The sequence below is a fragment of the Eufriesea mexicana genome, unplaced genomic scaffold (assembly GCF_001483705.2).
Source record: "Eufriesea mexicana isolate 0111107269 unplaced genomic scaffold, ASM148370v2 scaffold385, whole genome shotgun sequence".
NCBI classification, from domain to species: domain Eukaryota; kingdom Metazoa; phylum Arthropoda; class Insecta; order Hymenoptera; family Apidae; genus Eufriesea; species Eufriesea mexicana.
Window position 1 is genome coordinate 508036 of NW_016908568.1, and position 12594 is coordinate 520629.

The 12594-nt window shown below is 28.4% G+C and overlaps 5 protein-coding genes across 8 annotated transcripts in view; 1 reads left to right on the plus strand and 4 right to left on the minus strand.

The window, feature by feature from the left end:
* The first annotated feature begins 1029 nt into the window (after nucleotides 1-1029).
* Nucleotides 1030-2624, plus strand: Ho (heme oxygenase). Its single transcript, XM_017896770.1, has 3 exons — nucleotides 1030-1261; nucleotides 1562-1760; nucleotides 2183-2624. Exons 1-3 carry the CDS (start codon nucleotides 1159-1161, stop codon nucleotides 2622-2624), a joined length of 744 nt encoding a protein of 247 aa, XP_017752259.1. The 5' UTR covers nucleotides 1030-1158.
* A 425-nt stretch (nucleotides 2625-3049) lies between these two features.
* Nucleotides 3050-5343, minus strand: DCP2 (decapping mRNA 2). Its single transcript, XM_017896769.1, has 6 exons — nucleotides 5196-5343; nucleotides 5041-5124; nucleotides 4321-4962; nucleotides 3909-4047; nucleotides 3531-3819; nucleotides 3050-3438 (listed from the first exon to the last, which is right to left on the minus strand). The coding sequence occupies exons 2-6, from the start codon at nucleotides 5082-5084 to the stop codon at nucleotides 3185-3187; spliced, it is 1368 nt and encodes a 455-aa protein (XP_017752258.1). The 5' UTR covers nucleotides 5085-5124; nucleotides 5196-5343; the 3' UTR covers nucleotides 3050-3184.
* Nucleotides 5344-6139: 796 nt separating this feature from the next.
* Nucleotides 6140-7388, minus strand: Pmvk (Phosphomevalonate kinase). 2 transcript variants are annotated; one of them, XM_017896785.1, is made up of 4 exons: nucleotides 7237-7388; nucleotides 6930-7135; nucleotides 6711-6860; nucleotides 6140-6261 (listed from the first exon to the last, which is right to left on the minus strand). In XM_017896785.1, exons 1-4 carry the CDS (start codon nucleotides 7386-7388, stop codon nucleotides 6140-6142), a joined length of 630 nt encoding a protein of 209 aa, XP_017752274.1. The 2 variants fall into 2 exon arrangements, 1 of the variants encoding a protein (XP_017752274.1); XR_001890077.1 differs by lacking the exons at nucleotides 6711-6860; nucleotides 6930-7135; nucleotides 7237-7388 and adding an exon at nucleotides 6357-6679 and having other exon boundaries at nucleotides 6181-6261.
* Nucleotides 7389-8016: 628 nt separating this feature from the next.
* On the minus strand, nucleotides 8017-8989 carry RpL29 (ribosomal protein L29). 3 transcript variants are annotated; one of them, XM_017896784.1, is made up of 4 exons: nucleotides 8934-8989; nucleotides 8640-8699; nucleotides 8369-8433; nucleotides 8017-8130 (listed from the first exon to the last, which is right to left on the minus strand). In XM_017896784.1, the coding sequence occupies exons 2-4, from the start codon at nucleotides 8674-8676 to the stop codon at nucleotides 8017-8019; spliced, it is 216 nt and encodes a 71-aa protein (XP_017752273.1). In that variant the 5' UTR covers nucleotides 8677-8699; nucleotides 8934-8989. The 3 variants fall into 3 exon arrangements, with proteins under 3 accessions (XP_017752273.1, XP_017752272.1, XP_017752271.1); XM_017896783.1 differs by having other exon boundaries at nucleotides 8930-8981; XM_017896782.1 differs by having other exon boundaries at nucleotides 8873-8950.
* Nucleotides 8990-9765: 776 nt separating this feature from the next.
* Nucleotides 9766-12594, minus strand: part of LOC108545252 (calcium-independent phospholipase A2-gamma) — a 4321-nt gene continuing 1492 nt past the window's right edge. Inside the window, exons 3-9 of the mRNA XM_017896775.1 lie at nucleotides 12429-12449; nucleotides 11981-12347; nucleotides 11667-11879; nucleotides 11065-11273; nucleotides 10762-10960; nucleotides 10434-10640; nucleotides 9766-10350 (exon numbers count right to left, since the gene is read on the minus strand). Coding sequence (XP_017752264.1) covers nucleotides 10097-10350; nucleotides 10434-10640; nucleotides 10762-10960; nucleotides 11065-11273; nucleotides 11667-11879; nucleotides 11981-12347; nucleotides 12429-12449 — 1470 coding nt within the window. The 3' untranslated portion in view covers nucleotides 9766-10096. The remainder of the gene's footprint in view (nucleotides 10351-10433; nucleotides 10641-10761; nucleotides 10961-11064; nucleotides 11274-11666; nucleotides 11880-11980; nucleotides 12348-12428; nucleotides 12450-12594) is intronic.

Sequence of the window (12594 nt, forward strand, 5' to 3'; positions counted from 1 at the left end):
AACGATTTTTTAAAGCGCGAATGGGCCCAAAAGCGCAAGTTTAGCAAAGACGGCAGGGTTGGGCGTTCACGAGGCGCCACGACGACGGCGTCTCATCGATCTGACTAGCCGAATACCGCAGCCACTTACAATATACACAGACTGTATGTATACCAGTGCCATAGAAAATCCACGTATCTGCAGAAAGAACTGCCAACCACGGCAAATAGTACGGTTTGTCCTTATAAAGTGTCTTATCCGCTGCTTATCAAATTAATTCTCTTTAAGCTAAACATAAATGATTACATCTAGGAAAGCTGTCCTTTCGTTTCTTCGTCCTCTTCTTCCTACGATTATTTGTTACTTCCAATAATTCCTTTCCTCTTCACCATACTAAAATCTATAAATATAAAACTGTGTAATTTATAAGTTATTAAACGTATTGTATAAATATATTAATATAGCATTTGTTTCATATACATATAATCTAACGGGAACTTGTTATATATTTACAATAATAACGTAATAACGTTTCTCATAATAAGAGTTAAAAAGAGTTAAAAATGAAATGAGACAACTACATATAAACTACATTAATTATGGAAAAATTGATTACATTCTACGTCTATTTCGTGAATTTTAAATCTTTTCATACACTGCTAATAATTAAATAAATTTCATATTGCAAAACTATTAAAAGACTTTCCATTCTTGTAAAAATCCTTTTCTTTTGTTTCGTGAAATTCTTTGATCGAATGCGTATGGTGTTTATTTCAAATGTTTATAACGTTGAATATGTAAAGTAAAAGTCATACAATTTTTCATTGGTATCAATGATGTTTTGTCAGCTTTTTCACATACCTTATTTATTTAGCACGTTACTGCCTAGTTTAATGATTTTCCTCTTTTTCTCTTTCTCTTCTTTCTCTTCTTCTTCTTCTCCCCCCCCCCCCCCCCCCCCCACAGCTAGTTGTATGCTATTCCGGAACACGAAGTCGTGTACTGGTTATACATTGTTTAGTCAATGTCAAATTTGCAATGGTGCTTTTACGTATTTAACAATTATAATCATAAATTATTATAAACATAAAAGGATTAAAAAACAAAATGGTAGGCTAGATTTTCTTAATCGTGTTTTAAATTTTTGTGTATCTACAGAATCATATAAATCTCGAGAAAATGACGAATAAAGGTAACGATACTTTTTGTAAAAAAATGCGACAAGCGACAAAGGAAATTCATACAATTAGTGACACATTAGTGAATGCAAAATTAGCATTTGGTAAGACATGATTTATTAAATAAACGTTTCAATCAATTTTCAATTGTCATTTATTCGTAATGTTACTATAATACAATGTATAGGTTAAGAAAGATGTCATATTTAAATATAACGTTCAACTAAAACTTTTTATTCTTTATGTTGTAATATGTTATTATCGTAATATTTATGTCTTATATCACCTAATACGTAACGAATATCCACTGTAAAAGTCTATTGTTTAATCAAATATATAAATAAAGCATAAGAGACCATAAACAATATCCGATTGGAACGCTAAAAATCATTGATTTTAAACAGGATTTCTCGATAATTCTGTATGGGCCGACGGTCTCTTGGTTTTCTATGAAATTTTCCAATATTTGGAGTTTGCTATGATTAGATGGAAACATACAGAAATAGGATTATTTTTACACGATCAACTTCGTCGTACCGAAGCGTTTGAAAGTGATCTCGAATTTTATTTAGGAAAAGAATGGATAAAAAGTTATAGTCCTAGGTAATTATTTTTGTACACTATTTGTATGTGTTACATATATATATATATATATATAGTATATAGTATAGACGACGATGAAGAATACGTATAATGAATTATATTATATAATGAAGGTATCAAGATTTTTATTATTAATAAAATTACACGTTTAAAAATACTTAAAATCTGAGTTTCATCGATCTAATAAAATGTTCACAAGCGTTCGCAAACATTTGAAAATGATTAAAAAGCATTCATACTCGACATCTATTCGACTTATTTAACAAATATACGCGAGCGTTTGCGTTCGCCCATGTTCCATGACTGTCAACCGCGCTCAAAGTACTCACCGACATGCATGAACCATACATACCGTATTAACCATATAAAATAAAATTTGATCTTAAAACTTTATTTATATTGAATATTCTTACAATTTCCAGGGATAGTGTTACTAGATATTTGATTCATTTAAAAAAAATTGAAGATACGGATCCCATTTTGCTGATAGCATATATTTATCATTTGTATATGGGCCTTCTAAGTGGTGGAATTATTTTACGTAAAAAGAGGCAACTTATGCAAAAAATTTGGCCGTTTCAAGCATGTCAAATGAATGGCAATAATATTACAAACTTCGGAACCAGCAATATTTTTGAACTTAAGCAATATGTACGCGATACTATGAATAATATTGCCGAGACATTGGACGAAGATACAAAAAATAAACTCATCGAGGAAAGTAAGACAGTGTTCGCGTTAAATAATGAAATTATAAGAAGTGTACGAGGTACAGGCACTGTATTTTTTAAAAAAATAATGTATTTTGTTATTCCCGTTATGATACTTCTCTTAGCTCTAATTGCATCTTTTAAAAAAATATGATGTACATATTTTCATTTAGAAAAAAGATTTTATTTTATTTATATGAAAATAATTTTTAGATTTAAGAGAAATATCCATAAACGTTCAACGTTTCTATATACACGTACTTTATAAAATGGAAAAAAAATTTAATTTATTCTCTATTCTTTATTTGATTATCATTTTGTACTTTAAATGCCTCTTAATACGATTACATATGTAATTATGTTGTGCTTTTCTCTAATGTGTTCTTGTTATTTTCTATGATTATAAAATCTACTTCGCTATTGTATATATTCGTTACATAACAAAGAAAGAAAAGAAATAGAAGACAGAAAATTTTTTAAACATTTCACTGCAGATTACAGATTAATCAAGTAGATATATTATATTAGATTATATATTATCTAATAAAATCGTTCAGAAATCAAATACAATTCGCCGGAGATCACATTTGTTAAGAATACAAATATTTAAAGTCACGTTTAATTGTAACTATCTGTACACAAACACTCATTTAAGCTTGTATAAATATTGTAAGAATATGACTCTATATCTTCTAAAATTATTTTCAAATAACTTTATAAGCAATCAAGTATTGCTTGTTCGTCGAATTTAAAATTTGCCCATACCATTGAATAAAATTCCATAGTACACTTTTGACCTTCGACATTACCTATTGGAGAGAAATCCAATGCATTACGAGTCATCACCGTAAGTGGAGAAGATATAGTTTTTAAATCTATTTGCAGCTTATTTGCTGCTTTTCCAAATAACAAGGATTTTATATTCCCATCTGGAAATTCTGTATTCGGAAATTCTTGAGATGCTTCATCTAAAAATAAACATAATTTTGATTATATTAAATAAACTCTTAATTTTGTCGACTTGTTCAACAAATCTTAATTATAATCTTAAACGTTAAACCTTTCATTCCTATAGCGAAAACTTGAGCCTTGTAGCTAAATTCATTGCACTTTACACATTGAATAGCTGGATCCATTAAAAACGAACATGATTGTTGTTGACCCTGCAAACTGTCCGTTAATTGTTTAGCAAGTATATCTAATGTTACATCTTCATTTTGATCTCCAAATAAGTTATGTTTAATCACTTTGGGTACAATTTTACTATCATGTATGTCACGTTGGTTCCTCGTCGGTGAAGTATTCGATTGCCGAAAATTTCGAACATCTTTAAAACTGAGGATATCGCTCTGGAAATAACAGTTTACAGATTTACGTTAAATCTATTATTAACAATATTAGTCAAAATGCATAATTAAGTAATAAATAATATACTTACTTGAACAGAGGGTGGAAACAGCTGCCGTTTGTTCTTTGAAACAGTTTCAACATCACCTAGAGATCTGTGTCTATGTCTTCGTATTGAATTTGTATTTTTTTCGCGCAAATATTTTTCTTGTATCCAACGTCTCATTCTCCTATTTGAAAAACGTTACAGAAAAATTGAACTTTTAAAGCACATTTAATGTTATAACAGTTTCTTCTCTAATTTTAATCTTTACTTCTTATATATATGTTTACATTTTATAATGCACAAATTATTTACCTTTTTAGATACACATTATGTACTTAATCAATTATATGACATGCATAAATACCGGTATTTAATTGTATTTAATAAATAACAACGTGCACATCGTAACATCAAGATAGTCTTTTTTTCTTTTATAACTTCTGAAGTAATTTATTACCTTGCAAAAGGAATAACCCTGAAAAATGTATTTGAACCAAGTCCAGTTTTTCCTTTTATCATATCTTTCTTATTGTTTGGTAAATTGGCTAAGGAGAACCATCCTACATTTTTTATTTCTTTCCTTGTTCTTGGCTGAAACTTTGTATCTTTTTGTACACCGCATATTATGTATAATCTTATTAATTGCTCATTTATTACAGATTCAATATATTCATTTTCATCTATCAGATTTGAAATATCAAAACCAGTTTCTTCTAAAACTTCTCGAACAGCACAACGGACTGGATTTTCATCTTTATTAACTTTGCCTTTAGGAAAACTCCAACTACTTGCACAATAACTTTGAACAAGTAACACTTTAGTTAAATCTTCATTTAATACAATTGCTCCATAGGTTGGAACATTTTGCTTATAGTCCCGCCACTGTTCAAGAATATGATCTATGTTAATTACATGAGGTGTTAGAAATGGTATATGATAAAAGATTTGCGTTGCAAATTCTCTCATACTGCACGGTTTCAATTTTGGATTTTCAACTGTACAGTAAAAATCTAAATAAAACCAGTGTGCAAGTTCGATTTGAAAACATATTCGTATTAAATCTTTTCTTTCTTCTTCGGGTACATTTATAATAAATCGACTAAAAACAGAGCAAAATAAACAAGGTTAAATAATAATATGAAAGAGTATTTTCTAAAAATTATAGCCAAAAGCTAACCTGCTTAAGTCATCGAGAATATCAGCCGGTAACGAATGGTCCATTATTTCAAAAATTGATAAAATAACTATGATATTTTTCCCTCTATAACAGAACTTTATAGTCACAAAATATACGCGCAATCATCATTTCAAAATCACAAATCAAATGTTTACCTTCAACTATTCAAATCAACTTGCGCCATTCGAATCTATCTTTTTAATTAATTTATGCCATTTAATCATTATCATTGCCATTAATCATGTAGAAATTCATAAACAAGGTATAAACACATCTTGTGAGGCTTTATCTCACGTGTTTTAAAATATATGTATACATACCTCAAAAACTGTAATATTTCGAAAAAGATCAGTGTTTCTTATACTTTCTGTGATTTATTATGACAAATATAGAATTTACATTTAGCTCAATTATCAAACACGATGAACCTAAAAGTTGTGAAAAAATCCTTGTTTGTTAAGCAGTTGAAAGATATTTTAATACCGGAAGTTACAATCTATGCTAAACACTCAAACGGTACTTCTAAAGACAAATTCTAAAATGGCTGGTCTACATGGATTAAGGATGCATTGACCAGAATCCTGCTGATAGTCTATCTGTGTTGAAAATACGTTTGTTTTGTTTAGGGCAAAAGAAACAGCTTCTCGTTAAAATATTTTATGGTCGCAACACTAACATCTTTTATTTTAACCAACGAAAATTAATAACTAAACTAATTAAAATTGATATCTAAATTAAGACCGATAATATCAATTTTTCACAAATGCCTCTACGATTTTAAAAGCTATCAAGTTATAAATATATCATGTACCATTATATGATTATATTTCTATATTATTTTACTCCTATATTTAAACTATCTCAAATTCGTTAAAATTAAAAAACATTTTGAGAACATATTGAAAATTTAATTTGACAATATTAAATTCTTACTTAACCATTATATTCTAATAATCAATTGTTAAATAAGTAGAAAATTAAATTAATAAGCACGATATAATTACACGGAAAATTACATGACATTAATTTAATATTATTAAATAGTCATAAATAATTAATGACAATAAATTTTATTTTAAATGAATAAATTTATTCTTTACTAATTAATTAATTGTAGTATCTGTTGTAATACAGATTCTATGCTGTCACTATTATTCGTCACTTTCAAGTCCCATGTATTTACATCATCTAGGTCGCATTCTGTTTCTGAATCATCAATACCTATGAAACATATCTTATAATTAATAATGTAAATGTGCAAATAATAAAAGATGTAAATAAATACTAGAATATCCGTTAAATTAATACAGGCCTACAGAAACTAAATTCGGAAGCTTAGAAAGCTTCTCCCATTTCATCTCTCTTATCTCACTGCACGGACAGTTTTTATGTGTTTTTTAGGAAATACGTGTCTGCATTGTCGGTGTATGGTGGTTAGAGTGGTGTTTGTTAGTTTTTTCCTAACCTATGACTGCCTCCTTACACTTGACGTCGTTGGCGGTAGCTAAACTCTGCGTATTTTATGTGATGTGTGTCGCGTGTGTGTACATGCATGCGGGAGCTGAGGAGGAGGGGGAGGGGGAGAGTTTTTTGTGAACAGGCCTGAATTAATGAGTTCTGTAATTTTTATTACTATTATAGTTTAACAAGTAATTTTTTCTTTTACATACCTGAAACAAATATCCAACCACGTTTCTGTCTAATTACAACGTCCGATTCAACACGAATCGTTTTACATGCATCTTCAAAATTTTGCATAAACCATTTTATATCAGTTTTTCTTCGTACATCACTGACAATCCATATTGGTTTGCTATATGCTAAAATAAACTAGTGCATAACATGCTATGGATAGAATTTTTTATTTTTAGTATAAGATAATTTACTACCATTATACATGTCTAAAGCAGCACGACAAAAGTACCCGTAATCTTTGTTTCTTATGTTTTCTCCCCATTTTGCCATTTCAAAACGGTAGTTTTCCTTATATCTTCCATCTCCCAGAAGTTGTTCAATATCCAGACCAAGAGATTTAGCCCAATGAAATTTAATTGGCCCCGACAATTTTATAATGACGCTGTTATCAAATCCGATTCTATTCCAAAATATATCGCTAATTATTTTGATGCTATTACCAACAATATCATGTCTGTAACTATCGTTGACATTATATTATTATTTACAGGACTTTATTACCTTTCTTGCAAAGTATTTGTAATATAATCCTTTCCAGATTTTCTTTTGCCGCTGAATAATAGAATAGTTCGAGGTTTAAATGATATTTTTAAATTTATTGCACAATTATCGATAACGTGATCAGTCGCCATATTGACTTTATGCTGTAACATTTAAGCGTCATTCAAATATCAAAAGATTGTATAATTGATCACTTCACCACTAATTTTCGAAGATTGCTATAATTTCTTACTTTACATTAATAGTAATTTATCCTTAGAGATTGATGAAACTCAAAATATTTATTTCATTAAATATGTTAAACAAAATTACTTAGAAATTAAATTATATTCATATTTCTGAAATATTTCTACATATTTATCCTTTAGTATTCCTTTATTTATCCTTTCAATTATATTTGAATATAATATTGACTCTGTTCTAGCAATGGTTTTATATGATAAACGAAGATGATAAGTGATTTGAAGTATCGATTTGAGTACAAATATATATTATATAGTAAGGTTACATAAACACATTTCCTATATTTTAATCTTTTCTATTAGAAATTTGAAATATTAATATGATCACAAACAAATATAATATATTTATTATACAAATATAATTTTATCGAGCAAAATTTAATAAATTATTATTTTCAGTAGCAAAAATATAAACTATTATATGCAAAAATTAGTAAAATAAAATCAATTAGCATATTATAAGGCAAAATCAAATCAACACGAATCAAATTCTTTTTTTAAATTTTTATTACAATAAAATCATTTATAAACAAGAAAATTATTTTTTTGCTTCTCGAAGGGCTTTACGTTTCTCAGCTCTCTTTAATTGTTCTTTAGGCTTTAAATTATGCTTCTTTGCAAAGCGTTGGTTTCTCAAGAATTTCAAATCCATCTAAAAAATATGTAAAAAATAATAAAATTACACATATAAAAGCTGCAAAAATATATTTTGTTCAATTCAAGAAATATAGTACAACCAATTTATAACAAACTTTAATCATATGTATAATTTTGTGGAGGAAGTATTTAATATTAAATAAAGAATGTATTACTGTTCCTTGTATCATTTGTAGCTGTATAACAGCATATAAAAAAAATAGAAAAGTATTGTTACATAGCTAAAATCTTACCCCAAGCGTGGACTCGTGCCTGTAGCGTTTTGGCTTTTTGATACCATTACGATGAGCTTTACGATCTAGAAACCAAACAAAACGTACCAATTGCATATCTTACACCTTGAAACGTAATTAATTTAATTTCATATTGATTAAATCCTTTTTTTCTTTTTCTTTCTTTTTTTCCCCCCGAATATCATCACTGATATCGAACGAAAATAACCTCATTTTCACATATTCAGAAGCAATAAGATCATATTTGTATATATATTTCTCTTATACTCACTTTGATTATGATTTGTATGATTTTTTGACTTTGCCATTTTTTCCCTTCTTATTAAACAACCTAAAAAATATAATGATTTTATTCAGTTACAACGTAAAGTAGCATAAACAGTATTTGAGGTTAAGAATCTATCAAGATATATTCCATAATATATTAAGAAAATAAGAATATAAAAACTTAATAGGGAATACTTTCACTTAATGTTACAAAATAATGCAATAATCTCATTGTACCGGTTACTTAAAGGATCATCTGGATATATTTAATAATATTGTAAAGAAATCCTCTACCTATGTAAGTACTTTGCAAATTCTCGGAAGCGGAAATTCGAAGGGAAATGAAGCCCAGTAATAGAGAACGACAGTAGCGCCAAATTTAATTTCGCTTTTGTGTACTTCTTTCACTCTTTACCTTTGATTTGTTGCATAATAATATTTGTTTAATAACAATATATGATTTTTAGTTGTAATGAAATGTACTTATTAAAAATGGATTAAATGATATACAAAATAACGTTGAATACATTTATTTAATACATAATATCAGTAAGATATTAATATATTTACAAATTATGTGAAATAGAGACTAGCATTAGGACTAGTGATATAATTATTTGTATCTCCATATCATATTTACAGCTTTATTAATTATACAAGTACATAGTTATTTGGTGTAAAATGTATGTTAAAATACTGTATTGTATTTCAAAGGTAATATTTCATCGTCTATATAAAAGATAATCTGAAAATGAAAAAAGAAAAAGAAAAAAAAAAGAAAGAAAAAAGACGAATTCTTTGTGTGCTATTAAGCTAAATATAACAACAAATAATCCTAATACATTCTATTTACTGATGTTACATACTTATTATTTACTTTATCAACTTGTAAAAGATTTATGTATTATATCCTTCATTTGGACACGCGAATATGAGAACATTTACTATGGAGATCAGAACAACAAGTGAGTACATATTCAATAATGACGTATAAACTTACATAATAAAAAATAAATTATTACATTACACTAGACATTGTTCAAAACACAATATTTACATATAATATATTTGTTTCGTCATATTGACACATAGTGAATTAAATATAAAATCGATAGTTCATTTCCGTGTAAAAAGCAGACACGAAAATATACAGGATGCGACCGAAGAAAATGATAAAAGTGGATAACTTGTGATTCCATATGAAATTTTCATTCTATGCTTAGTTTTTAAGCAAATAGAATGTAGTGCAATACAACTATGATAAGTTATGTAGGTGCACACATATTTAATGGATTTCGAAATCGAAAATCCATAATAAAATCGATTTCCTCGGAAACAAACCGCACCCCGTACACGTGTATGTCTAATCTAAAACTTGTACTTAATAATCCTATGTCCATGTAATTCCTACATATATCTTTTAAATTATGGAATGCCTATTAATTTGCGAAATAGGATAATTTATAAACCTGACATCTTTCTATGTAATGTAATCCAATCCATAATTTGTTGTTGGATTTTTCTCTTTTGCAATAAAACTTCAGCAGCTCTCTGAAATTTCTCCTCGTTTCTACGTATATACATTCTCGCATCTTGTTCTAATTGATTGATCTTCTCAGGACGAACTTCTACCATTGATAACATCTCCGTTAAATATGGATTGAAACGAAAGTAAACATGTTCGGGTAGAAGGTCGTTCAACATAGCGTGTACAGCTGGCACAGTATATTATTATTAGCATTTAAGTATATATTTAATGTACTCTAAATATTTTCGGAATTATTTTATAAATTAGTACCTTCCGTATCTGTTGCACTGTCTAAAATTTTGTAAAACTTTTCCTTCCAACTCAAAATCGCTATTTCCGCTAAATTATCGCTGTTTTTACAGATTTGGTTCGGTGTTCGTCCAGTTCCAAACGAAATCACACATTGAATTGGATTATTTGGCCACAATTGTTTGGCTTCGTGTAATCCAATTGCACATGGATTATTTACCAATATACCTGTGGTAAAATTGAAATACTTTTGAAAAACAATTAAAAGCAAATATTTAAGCAATTTTATATTAATCTTTTTCATATGGCGCCAAAATATTTTTTGTTTATCAAATATGTTGGTGCGTACCTCCATCTTGATGAAGATATTCACCGCATTTAAATTCTTCAAAATAACTAGGTGCTGCCGCAGATGCTCTAATAGCTTCCCATAATTTGTGATTATGAGATCCTATATATAGACTTTCGGCTCTATGAGGTAGAGTATAATTTCGAAATACATAAGCCATCACGCGTTTGTGGTTTACTACAGCGGATATTGCTGAAAACTAAACAGTAATTTCTTTAACTCTTAATGTTGAAACATCTTTTATTAATATCTGTAAGAAAATAATGCAAAATTTTTATATTGCAAACAGACAATAATACATACTTTTGGAGCCATTGGGTCATGAACTGTTTTTATAAGAGCTTTATCTCCTAAATACTCTTGCAGTAATTTTTCCCAGAGTGCTGTATCATAATATCCGTGGCTCCATACTAAGTTACTTGTCCCCTTTATAGCATTTTGAGTGAATACTTTAGCACTTAGTTCTTTGTACAATTCAAATATCTCATCTAGTGTTCTTCGTTTATGTCCACCTGCAAACAACTTTATTGTTGAAAAATATACATGTAAAATATGAAAGTGTAAGCAGTGTTAAATTTTAATTATAAACTTAACTATCATTATATTATCTTTACAATTATTATTATATGTATAATATGGAAGTTATATTAATTTGCAAAGATAAATTAATAAAACATAACTTATACCGGAAGCATGTAAATACATTATTTCAAAACAAGAAATACAAAACAAAGCATCTTTGTTTTTCCATTCTTTTCCCTTTCCATTTCATTTTCTCTTTGACGAAATTAAATATGAAATTAATAAGTATTACAATGAAAATTGCTTTTCATATCTTTGAAAGTGCCCTTCAGAAGAATTGTACGCAAAACATAAAAGAAAAGACATATGTATTATATACATACCTAGAGTAGCAGCAAGAATAGCTCCTGTACTCACGCCACATATATAATCAAACATTTCATGAGTTTTTTTTCCTGTCAACTGCTCAAGCTTTCTCAACATTTCTATTACTAATACACCACGTATACCTCCCCCATCGATAGAAAGGATTCTAATGCCTTTGCCAGGTAACGGATCAGTATAACCCAATACAGCTAACGCTTCTCTGATAGATGCTGTAAAATTTTTACATAAATATTAAAAACATTAAAAATGTTAAACATATTTATATATTTAACAAGACAATATCTTTCACTATCACAATATCCTCATATACCTTTTATTTGTTCATCTGTAACTTTCTGTCGAGTTTTGAGCAATAAACTAATTGCTCCCTCTTTAATTGCATAATGCCTGGCTTCTGAATACTGATCAATATGTACCAGCAAATCCTCGATCCTTCTCAAACGTGAAGCATTTGATTCAGCAGTTATAATAGCATTTAAAACATGACGTGTTCTAGATTTAATGCTGTGCTTTGATATATTATTGTAAACATTCATTTTCCATTTCGGCGGCACAACTAATCTGGCTGTTTTACTTTTAACAGAATTAAATATTAGTGCACCAAGAAATTTAGAAATAGACTGAGTTCCTGGTTTATTTTGAAATTTCCTTTCATTTGTAGTATCTTCTTGAATTTGCTATAAAATTTATTACATGTAAATGAAAAGTTACACTTTTAAGAATCATAATGTGTCACATATTTAAAGTTCTTGACTTACGCTTTTACAATTAATGGTATTGGTAGTTAATGTTGCTTTCTCTTTGGTTTCCAACACTATATGCTCTTTTTCTGTTTTCTCATTATTATTATTATTATTATTATTATTATTATTATTATTAATATTATTATTATTATTGCACGTTTCTTCATTTAACGTTTGGCTA

Bases quoted from the DNA above. Each gene is read 5' to 3' on its own strand.
- Ho (XM_017896770.1), top strand. From the start codon at position 1,159: ATGACGAATAAAGGTAACGATACTTTTTGTAAAAAAATGCGACAAGCG. The intron at 1,262-1,561 runs GTAAGACATGAT...GATTTTAAACAG, and splicing joins GAATGCAAAATTAGCATTTG to GATTTCTCGATAATTCTGTA. The intron at 1,761-2,182 runs GTAATTATTTTT...TACAATTTCCAG, and splicing joins ATAAAAAGTTATAGTCCTAG to GGATAGTGTTACTAGATATT.
- DCP2 (XM_017896769.1), bottom strand. From the start codon at position 5,084: ATGGACCATTCGTTACCGGCTGATATTCTCGATGACTTAAGCAG. The intron at 4,963-5,040 runs GTTAGCTTTTGG...CTCTGTTTTTAG, and splicing joins ATTCTCGATGACTTAAGCAG to TCGATTTATTATAAATGTAC. The intron at 4,048-4,320 runs GTAATAAATTAC...TTTTTCAAATAG, and splicing joins AGGGTTATTCCTTTTGCAAG to GAGAATGAGACGTTGGATAC.
- Pmvk (XM_017896785.1), bottom strand. From the start codon at position 7,388: ATGTTACAGCATAAAGTCAATATGGCGACTGATCACGTTATCGATAAT. The intron at 7,136-7,236 runs GTAATAAAGTCC...ATTTTGGAATAG, and splicing joins ACAAATACTTTGCAAGAAAG to AATCGGATTTGATAACAGCG. The intron at 6,262-6,710 runs GTATGTAAAAGA...TATGTTTCATAG, and splicing joins TGGTTGGATATTTGTTTCAG to GTATTGATGATTCAGAAACA.
- RpL29 (XM_017896784.1), bottom strand. From the start codon at position 8,676: ATGGCAAAGTCAAAAAATCATACAAATCATAATCAAA. The intron at 8,434-8,639 runs GTGAGTATAAGA...TTTGGTTTCTAG, and splicing joins TCATACAAATCATAATCAAA to ATCGTAAAGCTCATCGTAAT. The intron at 8,131-8,368 runs GTAAGATTTTAG...CATATTTTTTAG, and splicing joins GGCACGAGTCCACGCTTGGG to ATGGATTTGAAATTCTTGAG.